The following is a 17,349-nucleotide window of genomic DNA, read 5'->3' on the forward strand; positions in this document are numbered from 1 at the left end:
TTCCTGCTGTCCCCAGCACACCTGACAATCTGGGGCTGGGACATGCTGCTTCCCAGAGAGGGTGTGTGTGCTCCCACGTGCCAGGGCTCTGACCCCACACACGTGTGGGAGACGGGCTTCGGAGGCACGTGTCTGTCTGTGTGCATGCTTGGGTGTGGAGTTAGACACATGTGGCATGGCCGTGGGTGAACCATGGTGGGCCAGCCTGAAGGCGCATGTGAACAGAGGTGGTTAGGTACCTGAGGACAGGTGGTGTGAAAGTGGAGGTACACACATGTAGGCAGGCAGACGTGCGGGGGTATATACCATTGCATGTGTGTGTGTCCTTGGTGTAGATCCAAGCGCTTGCTGGAGGATACCTGTGTGTTTAGATGCTTGTGAGTGATCGTGTATACTATGTACACACAGACCTATGTGCTCACACGTGCATACACATCTCTGGGCATCATGCAGTTGAATTTAGATTGTAACCAACAGTTCCCGAGGCTATGTACGCATGCTTTCCTGTGCATGCATACAAATGTGCATTTGCATTATGAATGCACGCATGGAGCTATGAGTTCATGTGACCAGGCACATGTGAGGGGATATGCATACGTGTACCACGTACCTGCCTGGGAGTGTCTGGAGATACACATATGTTCATGAATGTGTATACGTGCATGCCTGAATGAGGAAATGTGTTGGCTCCTGGAAGGGTAACAGTGGACACACACGTACATGCATGTAAGAGAACACAGCTATGGAAGGCTGTGTACAAATTTTGTATACAAGTGTCAGTGCATACGTGAGAGTGCCTCTAGTACGTGCATAGAGTGCGGGCACGTGACCACATTTGCAGACCTGCAGGGGTATGCTCTATGTGCATGGCGGCAAGCATGTGTGTGTCTGCAACGTGCACCCAGCTAGCAACATGTCTGAAGGTAGACACGTGCCTGTGTTGTGTGCTGGCGTGAGTATGTGGGCGCACTCGTACCGCCTTGTGCACGCACTGAAGCGTGAACCCTCTTGCCTCCGAGTGAGGGCTGACAGGGTTACATTTTCCAAAGGCTCAGCGGCCAGTGACAGAGCTGGCCTGAGAGCGCTGGCTGGCAGGAGGTAAGTGGAGCTGCTGATTCGTGACCCGGGGGTGGGCAGTCATGACGGCTGGCTGACAGATGCAGCGCTTAGCCGCCCCGTGACAGCAGCCAGCTCTCTAAGCCGCCTGAAGCAGGAGGTGGGAGGTTAGTTCTTGACCTGTGTGCTCGGCGCTGCCTTCCCACTTCTCCGGTGCGTGCCCACATCCACGTGCAGACACACACATGTTGGGACATACCAGAGACGCAGACCCGGGCTTGGACTCCACCTTGCTGCCCAGCTCTGCCATCTGTCTCAAGTGCCTCCCCTTCTCACCACCTGCTTCCCTCCCCTCCCCACACTCTCCCAGAAACTCCACTCAGAATCCGAGCTGCCCTGGTTCCGCTCAGAATTGTGGTGGGGTGCGTGTGAGATGGTCCCGGCCTTTATACGCTCTGTATCCCAGAGCTATCCCCTCCCCAGTTGTAAGCCCTGGGTTCCTCATCTATAAACCCAGGAGCCCTGGGTTCCTCATCTATAAATCATCTATAAAATTGGGCTAAGCTTAAAATTAAACAAGGCCACTTAAATAAAGCGCTAAACACAGTAAACAAAGAGTCCACCTTCCATGGGTTTTACCTGTATTAGTACTAATTACATACAGGGCTTAGAACAGTGCCTGGCATGCAGCAAGCGCCATGTATGGGCGCTGTCATCATCCTTATTACCATCATTGTCACTGTCATTAATATCCCTGCTTCTAAAACTCTTGGCCAATTATATATCAGTTCTTGCTCATGACCCTGACTGCTCTTCTATCCCATGCTGACGACAGTGATGGAGATGATGACAATAAAAGGGAAATTTTTTTCTTTTCATTTTCTCAGATGCCTTGAAAGGGGGGCAGACACGGGAAAGGGAAGGCTCTTTGTTTTCTGAGCTCCGTGATAGAGTCGGGTGTGCCCAATTAGAGCCTGGAGCTGGGGTGGCTGTGCTCTCTGCGTAACACAGGGAGAGGAAATGGAGCTCGTGGGGGAAATTGGTGGCAGCCAATGAGGGCGATGGTTAAAGTCTGTGTACGCCACAACCAGGCCCTTGTCTGTGACCCCAAACCATCAGAAAAGTGTACAAAGCTCACGAAATGCTTGGCATTAGTGGACACCTTGTGGAACCCAGAGAAGGGGCCGGACTCACGTATTTCACTCCTGGGTTGGCTCAGGGCCCAGTGGAGAAGGCAAATGCAGGTGCAGGAGCTGGAAGCAGAGGGGGTTAAGGGAACGTGATCTATCCCTCCATCCCCACCACAGTATTAGCAGAAATCACGGGGAGGCTTGAGGACTCCCACAGGCTGTAGAATGTGGCGGTGAGTGAAGTTCTCCCAGGGCACAGACGGGGACATCAGATACTCCCAGGCCACGTGTCCAATGCTTCCTGTGTGCCAGGCACTGTGAGCGCTGCAGACGGTGTAGGTTCTGGGGGCCAGAGCGCTCCCATTAAATCTTGGCATCTCCACTTATTAGCTGTTTGATCTTGGCAAGTTACCTAACCTCTCTGTGCCTCACTTTCTGACCTATAAAATGAGGGCTACCTCACTGGGCCGGTGAGGGGTTAAAAGAGTTAATTCACGTGACGTGCTTAGAGCAGTGCCTGGCGTGTGGGAAATGCTCGGTAAGTGTCAGCGGTTATTTCTGCATTTTATCCTTGCTGCAACCCTATGGAGTAGGTGTTCTAGTGGGTGCACTTTTTGGATAAGAAAACAGAGGCACAGAGAGGGTAAAACACTTGTCTGAAGTCACACAGCTGGAAAACGGAAGAGCCAGAGGCTCAGAAGGTGACTCTGGATGAATAATGTTTTTTATTTCTGTAAGCTCTTTAACCCTGTGTGACCTTGAGAAAGTCATTCCCCATGTATGGGGTTTGGACAAGATGTTCAGGGGTTTTTGTGACTCTGTATTTGTTCGTCCCTCTGGACACATAAGCTGCCTGTAATCTCCTTCTCGGCAGGGTCAGAGTCTGTCAAGGCAACGGGCATATGTGGAAGGAACAGAGACTTGGAATCAGAGGTCCTGTGTTATCCCAGCTCTGTCCCCTACAGGCTGGGTGACCTTGAGCCCGTCACTTTACTCCTCTGGGTCTGGGTCTCAGTTTCCCTCTCTACAATGGAGATGGCAATAACCAACCTGAGAATAGTTGGGATTCTGTACGTGAGAGCTGGGTACACATGGGTGAGAGAGGGGATCACACATCACCCCAGTGGTCCCCAAATTACAATACCCATTCATATCATGAGCTACAGGAACAGTGGGTTAAGGCTCCTATATGGATGAGGGTCCTGATATGTCCCCACTTGGGCTAACCACACTAACCCCCTATCCCTCAGTGGACTTTAGGAGACATGGTCAAGTTGAACAAAGCATCCTTTCTTAGCCTGGCCTTAAAGGTCTTTTCGCAACCCACCTCTAACCAGTCTTCCCTGCTCACATCTCACTATTCCTCCTCCCAGTGGTCCAGCTCTGGGGACCACACACCACTCCTGAAGCTGCCACATGCTTCCGGCTGCCCCCCTGCCCCCAGCCTTTGAAGATGCTCTACTTTCTGCCTGGAATGTCTTGCTTGCTTGGCCATCTCGTACATCTCATACTCATTCTTCAAGATCCAGTTGGAGTCACCTCCTCTGGAGATTATTCAATTTTTCTTCGGTGTTTCCAGGATCTTTTTATGTTAATTCTGCTACAACTCTTACCCAATGCATCGTTATTGGCTGCTTCTGGCACCCTGCCTCCTGTCCCAACCCAGGTTGGAAGTTACTGGAAGGCAGGAACTACTCACGCTCTGTGTAACCTTGCACGGGTTACTACTCTCTGAACCTCAGTTTCCTCACCTGTGAACTGGGGCTGACAGTATCTAACTTGGGTGAGATAATACAGGCAAGGCACTCAGGACATAATGACTATCTCCGGATCTGTCACACTGGACCTTGGCAAATGTGGAGGGAATGAATGAATGCTCCCTGGGAGGGTAAAAGAATAAGGCAAATGAGCATTTATTTACTGAGCACTTTCAATGTGGCAGGAAGGCACTGGGATTGGAGCTTAACATTCTTTATCTCCTTTAAGCCTCTTAACATCCTTTAAGGTAGGGGCTATCATTAGCCCCATTTTACAGATGAGGAAACTGAGGCTTCAGCAGTTGAGAACCTTGATGAAGGATGCTCACCTAGCAGGAGCTGGAATTCACAGCCAATCAATGTAGAATGAATTAATCACTTGGGTGTGGGGCAGGAGGACAAATAACCTGTATCTTATAATCAAATGGTTTCAGAGCCAGAGGCTCTTAGAGGTGACTTAGCCCTGGGGTTCTTAACTTGGGTCCATGGATGGGGAAACTGCTGGGTTCCCAGAACAAACAGATAAGGTCCCCATCACACTCAGTGGCTTCTGACCCTTCCATATCCCATCAACCCTCCCACTTCATCCAAGTCCTGGAGTTGCCCACCTTGCCATCTCTTGGCACGCCTGCCCGGTGTCCTATTCCAGTGTCGCCTGCGACACCGGAAGGCTCTCCAATTTCTGGGAACGTCCCTATCCCCGACTCAGAGCAGAAGCAACACCAATAATCAGGTTTTCTATTTCCTTGGAGATGTTGGGAAAAGGGGGAGAGAGCTCAGATCTGAGAGGCAGACACGCTGGGCTTCTAATAACAACAAAGGTAATAACAGTATCAAAGGCTAACATTTATTGAGCACCTACTATGTGCCAGGCACTGTCCTAACCACTTGACACATATGAAGCCTTTTTATCCTCAAGACTCTTCGAGGTAGGTTCTGCTATTTGCCTCGTTTGACACAGGAGGAAACTGAGGTCCAGAGAAGAGAGGTAACTTGCCCAAGGCCAGGTAGCCGGTAAGTGCTGTGGCTCCACGGTACACTGGCAAGGTGTCCTTGGACAGGTCCCAGCCACTTCTCTGGGTGGCTTTCTCCAACTGTTACCTGCAGGGTCCCACCTCAAGGTTTGTGTGATGACTAAGATGGTCTTTGTACAGGCCCAGCACACAGTAGGCGCTTAGTAAATGAACAGCCCTTCTTTCCTCTTAACTCTGATGGGGCATTCCGGGGGGGGCCACTTCTGCAGCATCCTCCCCCGAGCTTCTCCCCTAAGCCAGGAGGGATCCACACCACCCTCTCTCCCTGTCTAACCCCAGAGCCACGCAGTGCCCCTTCTCGCTGCAGTTTTAATGATGTTGGTCATAATTCCCGCACTTCTGGGCAAAAGCTGCCCAACCCCCCCCCCCGGAGTCCGCTGCCCGAACAAGGTCCCCCTCCTGTCCGGCCGCCCTGGGAGGGTTGGGGGAAGGGGGTGAGCAGGGGACGTGCTTCGTCCTGGGGTCCAGTTGGGACCTGGGCTGCAGGGAGGGCGGGCTAGGAGGCCGGGGCCTCGCCTTCTGGGCGGTGGCTGGCGTAGAGGGCGGCCAGGGGCCGGAAGCGGGGACCCCAGCTGCTGAGATAGGCAAAGTCCTGCTCGGAGCCCGACGAGCCGCTGTGCAGCGAGCTGAGCGAGGCGGCCGGCGAGTCCGCGCCCTCGAAGGCGTAGGTCTGGAAGGCGTCGTAGGGCGGCACCGACAGGTCCCCGTCTGCCAGCGCCACCTTGCGGCTGATGAAGTCCCTGAACACAGAGAAGTCCGGCTCGGGGCTCGGCGGCCCCTGCGGCAGTGAGTGGCGCTCCGAAGGCAGACGGGCCTGCGAGGGGCTCCCCGCGCCCCCGCCCGGGCCCACGCCGCCGCCGCCGCCGCCGCCGCCGCCGTCGCCGCCGCCCTTGAGCTCGCCGAAGTCGTAGAGGCTTCGCAGCGCCGACATGTCGTAGGCTTCGGTGTCCTGCTCGCCGCCCCCCTCGTCGTTGTATTTGATGACGTTGTCCCGCATGTCCTCGTCCTCGTCCGAGTTCAGGTGGCTCTTGTGGTGGCGCCTGAGGGTGAGTATCAGCAGCACCAGCACTGCCCGGGAGACAGAAGGGGGCGCGTGAGGGCAGCGCCCCCCAGGGCAGTCCGGGGACCACCCTTCCCCTCCTCCCCAGCAGAGCTGGCTCAGCCTAAATGCTCATGCAAATTTCCTAGATTTCTGTGCAACAATACCTTTCTCACAGTCAGACCGTAGCTGGCTATCTGGATAGGTAGTGAGCTGCCCATCTTGGGAGGTGTGCAAGTCAAGCCTATGCCACCACTGGGGGTGGGGTGGGGACAGAGAGCAGTGTTAAGAGATTTCATGGGTGTTGAGGGCTGGACCCAAACTCTGAGGTCTCCATCCTTAACTCTATGAAGAGATACATCCCCCTGAGGTCTCTGGGTGCTGGGGGGGGGGTGGCGGCGATGGGAAAGGGTCAGCTGAGGTCTGGGGGGAGTGAAATGTCCTTGACCCTGACCTCTCTTTCACCCTTGCCCTCCTCTGTCCACTCCAGAAGCCCTGATCACCCTATTCGCCCTTTGGGTCTCTGGTCCACATATCTCCTGCAGGAGCCCTTCCCTGAGAGCTCAAGGCCGGGTTCAGGATGTCACCCCCAAGCTCCCCTCATGAGGGGTTCCTCTCTATCACCCTGGTTCGGACCCTGGACCAGCATCAGCATCTCCTGGGAACTTGTTAGAAATGCACATTCTCAGGTCCTGTCCTAGATCTACTGGGTGGGGCCCAGCAGTCTGTTTTAATAAGGCCTGCAGGTAATGCCCAAGCAGCTCGGGTTTGAAAGTCACTGCTCATTCATAGCACAGACCCTGCCATGTTAACACGTCAGTCTCACCCCACCTCAACATACACACTGTGAACTGCCCTCCGGGACCTGGGGAACGTTCCCCTAGAGTGGTGCCTGGCATGCAGTAAGCAAGAGAACCATGCTTGTTGAATGAATGACTGAATGAAGAATTGGATGGAGACCTGGGTGATGCAAGGATGAGCAGATTTTTTTTGGCTTTTTCTTCACTTGCCTTCCAGGGCTCTGCATACTCTTCCTCCTCCCACCTCCCTGGTAACTACAAGGTTCTCAACCTTATAAGCAAGCTTCTCTTCTCCTCTCCTCTCTGACTTCGTAACATCAGATGTCCCAGGACTCAGTCCTTGATCTTTTTTCCACACCCCCTCTCTTGTCGCTTTCCTTGTCTCGTGGCTTTAAATTCCACTTAGAGGCTGACAACTCCCATACTGCAGCCTCCAGCCTGGACTTCTCCCCTGAAATCTAGACTGTACATCCAGTTTCCTCTCTAGCAAGTCCTCCGGGTTGACCAGGAGAATCTCAAGCTTAATGTGTACAAATTTGAAAGAATAATCTTTCCCCCTTCCCACCCTCAGTCTCCCAGTCTCAGCGACGGCAACCCCAACTTTCCAGTTACTCAGGGCTTTTTGTATCTTTCATTCACTGATGAATCCCAGTGCCTAGAATAATTTAGCACATGGGTTGGGGGTACTCACTGGATGGATAAATTAGGAACCGATGAGCAAATGAGAGAATTAAATGGATAGGTGGGTGGATGGATGGACAGACATGTGTTGGGTATCCTATCAGGCACTGGGTTCTTCTTGCAGCTCCAAACAGCTCAGGCCAGGCCAGTGGCCAGAAGCAGCTGCGAGGGCCATGGGGCAGGGTGCTGGCTCACGACCTAACAAGGTGGATCACGACAGGGAAGGAGGTGGGATCCAGGGACAGGTTGGGAGGGAGGAAAGGTGTCAGGAGAGAAGTGGGAAAGATGGATGGTCGGCTTCTGAAGCTGGAGGCCGGGAGCTGTGGAGGGGGATGCCCGTGAGAGCAGATGGTGGGAAGCGCGGGTGGCAGGAGACAGATGTGCCAGGCCTGATCAGTGATTCCGCCCGTCACCTTTAGAGCACTGATGTGCACTTTCTTCATTTGTGGGCAATTAGGCAGAAATTTGTTTGCACTGCCTCGGAAAATGAAACCGCTGTAAAGTGCATCCTCTGGAAAAAGGGTTTCTGAGCCATGGGCTGGGGAGTGGAGAGGAGGGGGGGCCTCCCAGCTAGGAGGGGCCTTCCCAGGACCTCTGCAGGTCCCAGGGGTGGGCGGTGAGGCGTGGGAGGCAGCTGAATCTCCCAGGGAACTGAGCAAACCTGGGATCTGCCATCTGGCTCTTCCCTGAGTTCCTCCAGCTCTGGCTGTTCCGTGAAGTCCAGTAGTCAGGACTGAGGTGAGGCCTTTCTGCTTTAACAGTGAGAGGTGGCATTGTGGCCACCTGAATCCAGTTTAGCTCCTGAAAAACTGACCTCTTCCCTGGGGACACTCTGGGGGGTTCAACTGGCTGCTGGTGGACCTGATACCTGAGTAGATTTCGCCCCCTCCCCAAGTGTCTTAAGATTTTACTCCAGCTGCCCCAAAGTTTTGCCCCCAGTTTAGATTCCTAGCAGGTGGGGTAGTTAAAGGAGCAGGGAACACAGGGTGAAAAGACCTGATTTCAAGTCAGAAGGTTAACTGGGTCCCCTTTTGCAAGCCACTTAACGACTCTGAGCCTCAGTTTTGTCATCTCAAAAATGGGGATGATACATCTGGCTGAGGGGTTGTGAGGTTCACAAGAGCCCTTTTCTTACTAAAAGTACTACATAAAGACTAAAATAGGACAATAGACATGAGAGAATTTTAAAAAATAGGCTTGGTTTTTCAAAATTAGAGAGACTTTGGGCCATGTAGAGGGTTGGCCAGCGTGAACTTAGTCTCAGCTGGGGGCTGACACCTTCTGGAGTTGGTGGTAGGGCTGCTCTGTACTTAGGAGACTTCTCGTAGGAACTGCAGGTTAGAACCTGGACATAATCAAGCCAGCCCTTCCTAGGATGGGGAGGGAAAGTGAGACCCCCATGGGGGCACCTCAGGAAGGACATCCAAGGCCCAAGGATGGGGGCCAGTCGGGCGGGGGTGCTGACTCTTGGTGGACTTACCGACCAGGATGAGGACACAGACCAAGAGGGCGATGAGGGCTCCGGGGCTGAGGGAGGTGGCCACGACAAAGGCCGTGGTGTTGCAGGACTGGATGGCGCCGGAGCTGTCGCAGCCACAGATGCGGATGGTGAGCGTCCCCGTGCTGCTCAGCGTGGGCGGCCCACTGTCCACCACCAGGATGGGCAGGAAGAACACGTCCTGCTCCTGCCGGTTGAAGCCCATGTGCTGCGTGTGCACCGTGGCTGTATTGTCTGCTTCGAAGAAACGGAGTGGTGTGTGACTTCGGTTCGGCCTCCCCCGTCCCAGTCACCTCCCGATTCCACCTCGGGATTTGCCTCACTCTGCCCCCCAGCTACTGTCTCCCAGCTGACCCATGGGTCTATTCCCTGATCTCCTAAAATTCTGTTACCGGCTCTCCCCGACTTCTGCCCGCAGCTGCCTGAAGGTCCTGTCCCCAGCCATAGAGCCCTCAATTCTGTCCTTAGCTGTCCTAAGCTTCTATTCCCAGCTGTCTCAAAATTCTGTTTTCAGCTGTTCCAAGATTTTGTCCCCAGCCGTGCCAAGGTCCTGTCCCTGGCTATATCAAAAAAAGTTTTTTTGCCTTTTGTCTCAACAGCCTTTTTTCTTTCAGATTCCACCCCAGCTGTCCAGTGCATCCTGATCCTGGGGTCCTGTGGTCCTTGGGTTGTGGCTTCCTGGGCACTGACAAGCTCTGGGTCATCAGAGAAGACTGGGAACACGGGCTGGCACCTGCCTTTGGCTGAGGCATCTTTCTGTCAGGAGTCTCTTTAAGAGCTGAGCCTGGAGGGCCGGGGGCATGCCCCTTGGGGCCTGATGGGGACGCCCCAGGGTACCAAGGTCACCTCACCGGTCTCTTTCCTTTTGATGCATAATGGCCAGAGGGGACAGTGAACTCACATGAGTCATACTCATCGCACAGCTTTGGCCTCGTGCTGGGAGTGCCAGTCAGGACTCGGGGGGTGGGTGTAGGGCACGGGCTGAGGTGTAGGCGAGCCCGCTCCCCCTGCCCTGGTGACTCCTCCACACCTCTCCTGCATGGGCCAGGCCATCACTGACCCTCTGTCATTCTGGTGGCTGCCAATGTGGTAGTCGAAAAGTACTCAGAGCCCAGCTGCCTGCTGCTCCCATCCTTGACAGCCAGCTCCACAAAAGGGGTCCTGCTTCCTGCTGGGGGCCCAGGCCTCCCTCCTGAGTCCTTCTCTCTGCCCTCTCAGGCTTCAGGCTGGTCTCCCTGACCTCAGACTTTGACAGCCTGGGTCCCTTCCCCAGCTTTGCCGTCCCAGTTAACTCAGCCTCTTCCCCGCAGCCCCCAATTCAGTGAGCCTGCCTGGCCTTCCCCATCATGAACACAATGCAGGAAAAAGCCCTTGGAAGGGCTGACTTGTGACCTTGGGCACACCTGTGAAGTGGACTGGAGGTCCAGCTGAAACAGGACTGGTCATGGGTTAAAGCTCATGTGATGGGCACATATGATTTCATTGTGTTATTTTATCTACTTGTATACATCTTTGAAATTTTCCATTAAAATGTTAATAACTAATGCTGAGTTGGTCATTTACTAGCTTGGGAAACTCATTTAGCTTCCCTGGATCTCAGTTTCCTCATCCGAAATGGAGGAAAATAGCATCACGTAGGTGTGAGGATTAAACAGTGTAATTAGCACATAACCCTTAGAACAGTTCCTAACACGTAGAAATGCTCCATGAATGCTGGTTGTTAATTTTTTCATGCCCCACCCCCACGTGCTACACCCCACGCCCGCTCTCTGTCTAGGCTGCCCTGCTTTTATTCACTAAGTTCCTGCTAGCTCGAACACCCTCTCCACTTTCTTGCCTGGGCAAATTCCTCATCCGTCATGCTCCAGCTAAATGTCACCTCTTTTCTGTGGCCTCCTTTCTACGCTTCCCTGGGAAGGAGGGATTTATGGCTTCCCCCTCCCTGCTCTGACTGTGCAGGCGCCACGCACACTTCTGTTACAGCACTTGTCATGCTGTGTTAAGGTAGCGTGTGCCTGTCTCTTCCCTGGCACTGAGCCAGCCTTGAAGAATGATGCTTGAATGAACCACATCTTTTAGGGTAACTGGTGGTCCTGGGTAAGCTCCTCAAGCTCTGGCTTGAACTCTAGCCCTCCTGCCAAAGGGTGAGTCAACCCCAGCTGTGACAACATCTGCCTTCCCCTGGGAAAGAAAGGCTCAAGGGCAAGATGAGGAAAAGCAGGAATGGTGTGGGACTCCTTTGCATTGGCTGCATACTTCTTATGTACCAAGGACTGGGTAGATACTTTAAATACATAGAAATGTTTAATCCTCACAACCACCAAGAGTTGTAACATTATTCCCATTTTATATACATGGAAGTTGAGGCTCAGAGAGAAGGGACTTGTCTGAATTTATCCCGTGAATTGGTGGCATAGCTACCTTTTCCAACCACCCATCGAATCATCCATCCATCCATCCATCCAATAAATCTTTATTGAGTAACTACTCTGTGCTTGGCACCATGCTAGTCATGGGGGGGTGGGGAATAATGCGGAGCTAAATCAACCACAGTCCTGGATCTGGCCTATATTCTGATGCGAGAGACAAAGGTTAATCAAATAAACTCACAATTTAGTCTACAATTGCAAACCATGGTGAGTGCTAAGAAGGAAAAGTATAGGAAGAGCATCTAACAGAGGATCTGACCAGTCTGGGGGATCAGGGAGAACTTTTTGGAAGAAATGATATTATTGTGAGCCCTGAACAATGAATTCTAGGGGAGGGAATAGTCCATGCAAAGGTCCTGAGGTTAGAAGAGGCATAGGAACTCAAGGAACTGAGAGCAGTCCTTTGCAGCTGGAGGGATGAGGGTGATGACTAGAGCAAGTCAAGAAGAGGCTGGAGGGGGAGGCAGGGGCTCATAATAGAAAGTCTTAGAGGTCATGGTAAGGAATTGGGTTATTTTCTTAAAGGCAACAGGAGGCCATCGATTGATGTGCAAAGAAGCGACCTAGTGACATATCATCCATCTATTCAATAGCGAATACTAATGAAACACCCTCTATAGGTCAGGATTATTTTAGCCCCTGAGGATACAGCAATGAACAAGACAGACATGGTCCCTGCCTTTGCTAAGCCTACCTTCTAAGCAAGGGAGCCTCTAATCTAAAATACAACAGTGGATGTGGAAGACCAGTTAGGAAGCTATTGTGTGTTCTAGATGTGAAATAATAGTGGTAGTGGAGGCACAGAGAAGTGGACAGATTTGAAAAATGAGTGGATGGCTCTGACTCAGCCTCTAATTCCCAAGCAAGAACAGAGGAGTGGAGAGGAGAGGACATATCTGTTTCTCAGGGTTGCTGTCTTTGGTCAATGGAACCATATGTCTGGAGAGCTCTGGTTCCTGCTACTCTCTCACCCCATAAGAGGAAATCCCTGAGCAACATGCCTTTCCCTCTCAGCTGCCCTCCTGGGCAGCAGCTGGCTTCATTTGGGGAAGCCAGTGGCCACCCCAGGCCCCTACCCCACCCTTCTAGGCAGGATCTGCGCCCAGCACTGCATTCATCCATCTGGCCTGACATACATCAGTGTCAATCCTGGCTGCAAAAGCAATATTTATAAATCACGTTTCCAAACTGGCTACAAATTTGTACAAAGAAACAGATGGGTTGGGGTAGCCGTTTGTCAACTGGGATATTTATATGGTGAGGAGGAGGGGGCTTGGCACACCGTGGGAGGGGCCGGGGGACTGGAGGAGGAGCCCTTTCCTGGCTGTGCCGGCCTCAGCACGCTGCTGCCAGCCTTGCTCCCAGGGCTTGTACGCAGCTGGTCACGCTGGATGGGAGCCCTGGTGGCCAACCCAGCCCCCAGCCCCCACCCCCCGTCAAAGAGAAGCAGTTGGGGCAGAACCTCAGGCCCCTTGGGTTGGAAAGATTGTGAACTTGGTGAGGTCAATCCAGGGCTATTTGTGTCTCCTGCGCTCAGCTTGCGGTACCACTGCCATAATGAGCAATCAGGGCAGCAGCAGTCGTTAAAGTCGTTAAAATATTGAACTGCTTCCAAAAAGGTTTAAATAGCCATGACTCTGAGTCCCCCAAGTCCTTCCCTGCTGCCTCAGCCTCTCCCTCAAGCACACCCCCAACTTTAACACGATCAAGTCACTAAGGGGTTAAAGCCTGGCTCAGCAGAGGCTCCATGGTCCTACTCCAGATTATTTATGATCAAGGTCCTTTCTGATTGATTATCGGAGCTGCACTGGTTGTTAAATATTTTTAATATTTCTCCTGGAAATACAGATGGGTCTGGCTTCAGAAGCTACTGAGGGAAGGGATGTCAAGGTCTTGGGGGTGATACCAGACCTGGAACAGGATCAGAAGGAACCCACATGATCTGGCCCCTAGTACCTCTCTGACTGCATCTCCTCCAGTCCTGTCACTCACTCACCCCAACTACGCAGGTCTTGAACTCCCAAGCCTGTTCCCACCTCAGGGTCTTTGCACTTGCTGTTTCTTGCACTTGGATCATTCACCCCCTCCCTTCCTTTAGATCCCTACTCACTATTGATTCCTTCAGAGAGGCCTTCCTAGATCACCTTATTTAAAGCACCTTCTACTCTTGCCTTGCTTTATTTCCTCCTGTTTTGTCTAACACATGTTTTTGTTTATATGTTTTTCTCCGGCCACGCCGCGTGGCTTGTGGGATCTTAGTTCCCCGATCAGGGATCAAACCCGTGCCCCCTGCAGTGGAAGCTTGGAGTCCTAACCAGTGGACTGCCTGGGAATTCCCTAACACATATTTTTGAATACCTACTATGTGCAGGCACCCAGCACTGAATAGAACAAAGTCCAGACTCGTGAAGATTGCATTATTCCTCCCTGCCAGCCACTTATCAACCCCATCGTAATATTCATTTGTTTAATTTCTGTTTCCCCTCTCTAGAATATAAACTCCACGAAGGCAGGGATTTTGTCTTGCATGCCACTGCATTTTCTGGACCTAGAACAGTGCCTGACATGTAGGGACTGTATTTCAGTAAGTGGTCAATGAATAATTGCTGAATGAAGGAAATGCCATGTTCTAGGTACTGACAATATACCTCGGTAACCCACATCTCACTGGGACCACCTAGCTGCCTGGCCGGCATCTTCAGCCCCATTTTACAGATGATGAAACTGAGGCAGGCATTAGGGTTGCGTAGAAAGCCTTCAACTGAGCCTGGGCTAGGACCCAGGTCCCTCACTCCCAGTCCATTGACCACCCCGTCCCCCAGTCTACTCCTCAAAGGTTCAGACTTCAACTTCTCACTGAAGGGGAACTTGCAGGGGTGGGTCTCACAGTGGGATCAGCTCAGGATAGGAGGGGCAGTTTGCTTTCGAGGTAGCAAGCAGGAAGTACATTGGAACTGAGATAGGTGTGGGTTTGAGTCCCAGCCTCACCACTGACTCCCTATATGACCCTGGGTAGGTCCCTTACCCTCTTAGAGTCTCATCACCTGCAAAATGTGGGGAGGGGTAAGAAAACCACCTCGCAAGGTGACCGTGAGGATGTAAAGAGAAATGCGAGTGGGATAAAGCACTTTTTAAACGGAGGGGTGGGAGTGTGTGCGTGTGGCTTATTCCAATCTTCACTTAGATCAGGGGCTCTTTCCACCCTGGATGCTGGGCTACCGCCCCACTCCTCATGTATCCCCTCTCTACATCTTTCCATCTACCATTCTCTATCCTTGGGAAGCCCTCCTCCACTAAGCCAACCCACCTCCTGCTTGCTCTTCAGGGTCTGGCTCGCAGGCTGGGTAACATCTCCAGCTTGGCTCAGACTTTCTGTGTGACCTTGGACCCACCACTGGCCCCCTGGGCGCCTCTATAATATGGGAAGGGGTTGGGGAGGCTAAGACCCTCCCTCCGTGGATCCTAAGAGTTGGTTGTTCTGAGATAACTCACCTTGGACGTTGAGCAGAGAGAAATGAGGGCTGCTGGGAGCTTCCGGCACCAGGCGGAAGTAGAAGCGGCGCCCGCTCTGGGGCTCGTCTCTGTCTACCACACTGACGGTCTGGACGAGCTGAAGGGCGAGGAGGGGGCAGGGAGCCGAGGTGAGGCCAAGCCCACTCTGGGCTTGAGTAGAGGGTGTCCTGGCCAGTCCTGACAGCGACCCCCAGTCCCCAACCCTTCAGTGCTACCTGGCCTGGCTCGGCATCCTCACACACGGCTGCCTCGTAGGGTGTGGCCAGCTCTGGGGGATTGTCATTCACATCCAGGATTCGGATCCTTAGGGATGCCCGGGATAGCTGGGCATGATTGTCTGTAACAAGAGCACAGCCGTAGGGTGGGAGGCATCAAGTGTGAGATTTAGACAACCCCCCTGCCCCGCCATCTACTGCTAGGACAAGAGTAGGCAGTGAGGTCACACTGAGAGATCTGTGGGTTGATCAAGCTCATATTAGGACCAGGACCAAGGATGTCTGGCTAACTGGGTCATCACCACCACCACCATTGCTATCATCATCACCACCATTAGATCACACTGTAACCATCGCCATTACTGTCACTATTGCCACCACCACCACTGCCATTAGCACTGGTACCACTGACATCATCACCACAACCTCCATCACCATAATCACCAGTACCACCCCATCACCATCACCATCTCCACCATTACTACCTTCACCATCACCATCACATTACTAGTACCACTACCACCATTAAACCATCACCACCATTAGCATTATTATTGCCACCTCTACCAACATAACTATCAGTACCACCATCACCATCCTCACCACTACCACCATCACCAATGCCATCACCACTCCTTTGTTACCATCACCATTAGATGATCAATACCATCACCATTAGAATTAGCGCTGCCGCCACCACCACTGCATTGACTAATACCACCTTCCTCATCTCTACCATCATCACAAACACTAAGGCCATCACTCTCACCACCCTTACCACCACCATCACCCCCCTGTGGCCACCATCATCAATGTTATCACCATCATCATCACCAATCATTCACCATCTCCGCTACAGCTTCCATTACCAGCCCCACCAATACTACCGTGACCCCCACCCACATTACTATCACATCACCACCCCCGACTCCCACCTCCAGCAACGCTACAGTCAACATTGCCATCTCCATTCCATCACCGTGGAGTGCACAGATTTCTCCTGGGGTATCCATATCCATTATTTCAGGTATCCTATGGTTTGGTACAATTTCTATCCCCATATTGCGTAAGGGAAACTAAAAAACATGCGAAAGTTTAAAGAATTGGTCAGCTGACAACTGAAGCTGTCTCTGCTCTTTTAAGACCCGATCATGAGAGGGCAAGACAAGTCCACTGGAGGTGGGTCTTTGCCAAGGTCCTCAGCAAAGCCACAAAGTCCCCACTCCTCCAACTGCAATGTCTTTGAGGTCAAGGCCTCTGTTGTATTAATCCCTGGGTCCCCAGCATTGTGGGATGTGGCATAGAGTTGGTTCTAGTAGATTTGTTGAATGAGTGAATGAAGCCTGGAAACATTTAGACAGAAAGAGTCTTGAATTTCAGGCATGGCTCTGTCTCTGACATAGTGTTTGACCTCGGGTAAAACTTTTCCCGCTCTGGTATCAGTTTCCACACCTGGAAAATGAACAGAGCATAGTGATTAAGAGCAAGGACTTGGGAGCCAAGTGGTTCCAATCTCAACTCTGTCACTTAGTAGCTGTGTGATCCATGCCAGGTCACTTGAGCTCTCTGTGCCTCAGTTTTCTTACCTACAAAATGGGGCTACTAGTAACAGGTTGGTTAAGAGGACAAACTGAGTTAATAGGTGTAAAGCACTTAAAACTGTGTACACAGCACATAAGTGTTACATAAGGATTTGTTAAATCAACAGATATCCTTGAAGGATCCTTTCAGCAATGACATTCAGTGACTCTAGGCTGTTGGGATACCTCATCCGAGCCTGTCCTCTCCAAGAAGCACCCTGAATGTTGGCCCTTTATAGCCCCCCACCCAGACCCCTGAGTGTTCATTGGTGCCCTCTCCTTGGCTATCTTAGCCATGAGTTCATTACTGACATGTATCTACCCGCCAGTGAAATCAAGGACATCCCCTGGGAGAGGAAACTACCCGCTTCCAAGCAGTGACCTGATGGCTGGGTCTCTGACTTGGCTGACAGGGAGCTATTTTGGGGGCAGCCTGGAAGCTTCCAGGCACCCAGGAATCCCATGAGTTTTGGGGGCAAGTCGGGGCTGGGCGGCTGCTTCCTTCTCTGAACTCAGGGCCCCACTGGATGCCGACTGCAGCTGCTTCTGTGTTGATAAAAAGAGAAATGGAGATTGGGAGGCAGGTGCAGCCACCTCCTGCGGGGGTCAGGGAAAGG

General features: G+C 52.4%; 1 protein-coding gene across 1 annotated transcript in view; it reads right to left on the reverse strand.

Annotated features, from left to right (window-relative positions):
* Positions 1 to 4,768: 4,768 nt before the first annotated feature.
* Positions 4,769 to 17,349, reverse strand: part of CDH22 (cadherin 22) — a 73,153-nt gene continuing 60,572 nt past the window's right edge. Inside the window, exons 8-11 of the mRNA XM_007446916.1 lie at positions 15,153 to 15,274; positions 14,917 to 15,034; positions 8,978 to 9,229; positions 4,769 to 6,045 (exon numbers count right to left, since the gene is read on the reverse strand). Coding sequence (XP_007446978.1) covers positions 5,474 to 6,045; positions 8,978 to 9,229; positions 14,917 to 15,034; positions 15,153 to 15,274 — 1,064 coding nt within the window. The 3' untranslated portion in view covers positions 4,769 to 5,473. The remainder of the gene's footprint in view (positions 6,046 to 8,977; positions 9,230 to 14,916; positions 15,035 to 15,152; positions 15,275 to 17,349) is intronic.

This window comes from Lipotes vexillifer, unplaced genomic scaffold (assembly GCF_000442215.2).
Source record: "Lipotes vexillifer unplaced genomic scaffold, Lipotes_vexillifer_v1.1 scaffold565, whole genome shotgun sequence".
In the NCBI taxonomy this organism is placed as follows: domain Eukaryota; kingdom Metazoa; phylum Chordata; class Mammalia; order Artiodactyla; family Lipotidae; genus Lipotes; species Lipotes vexillifer.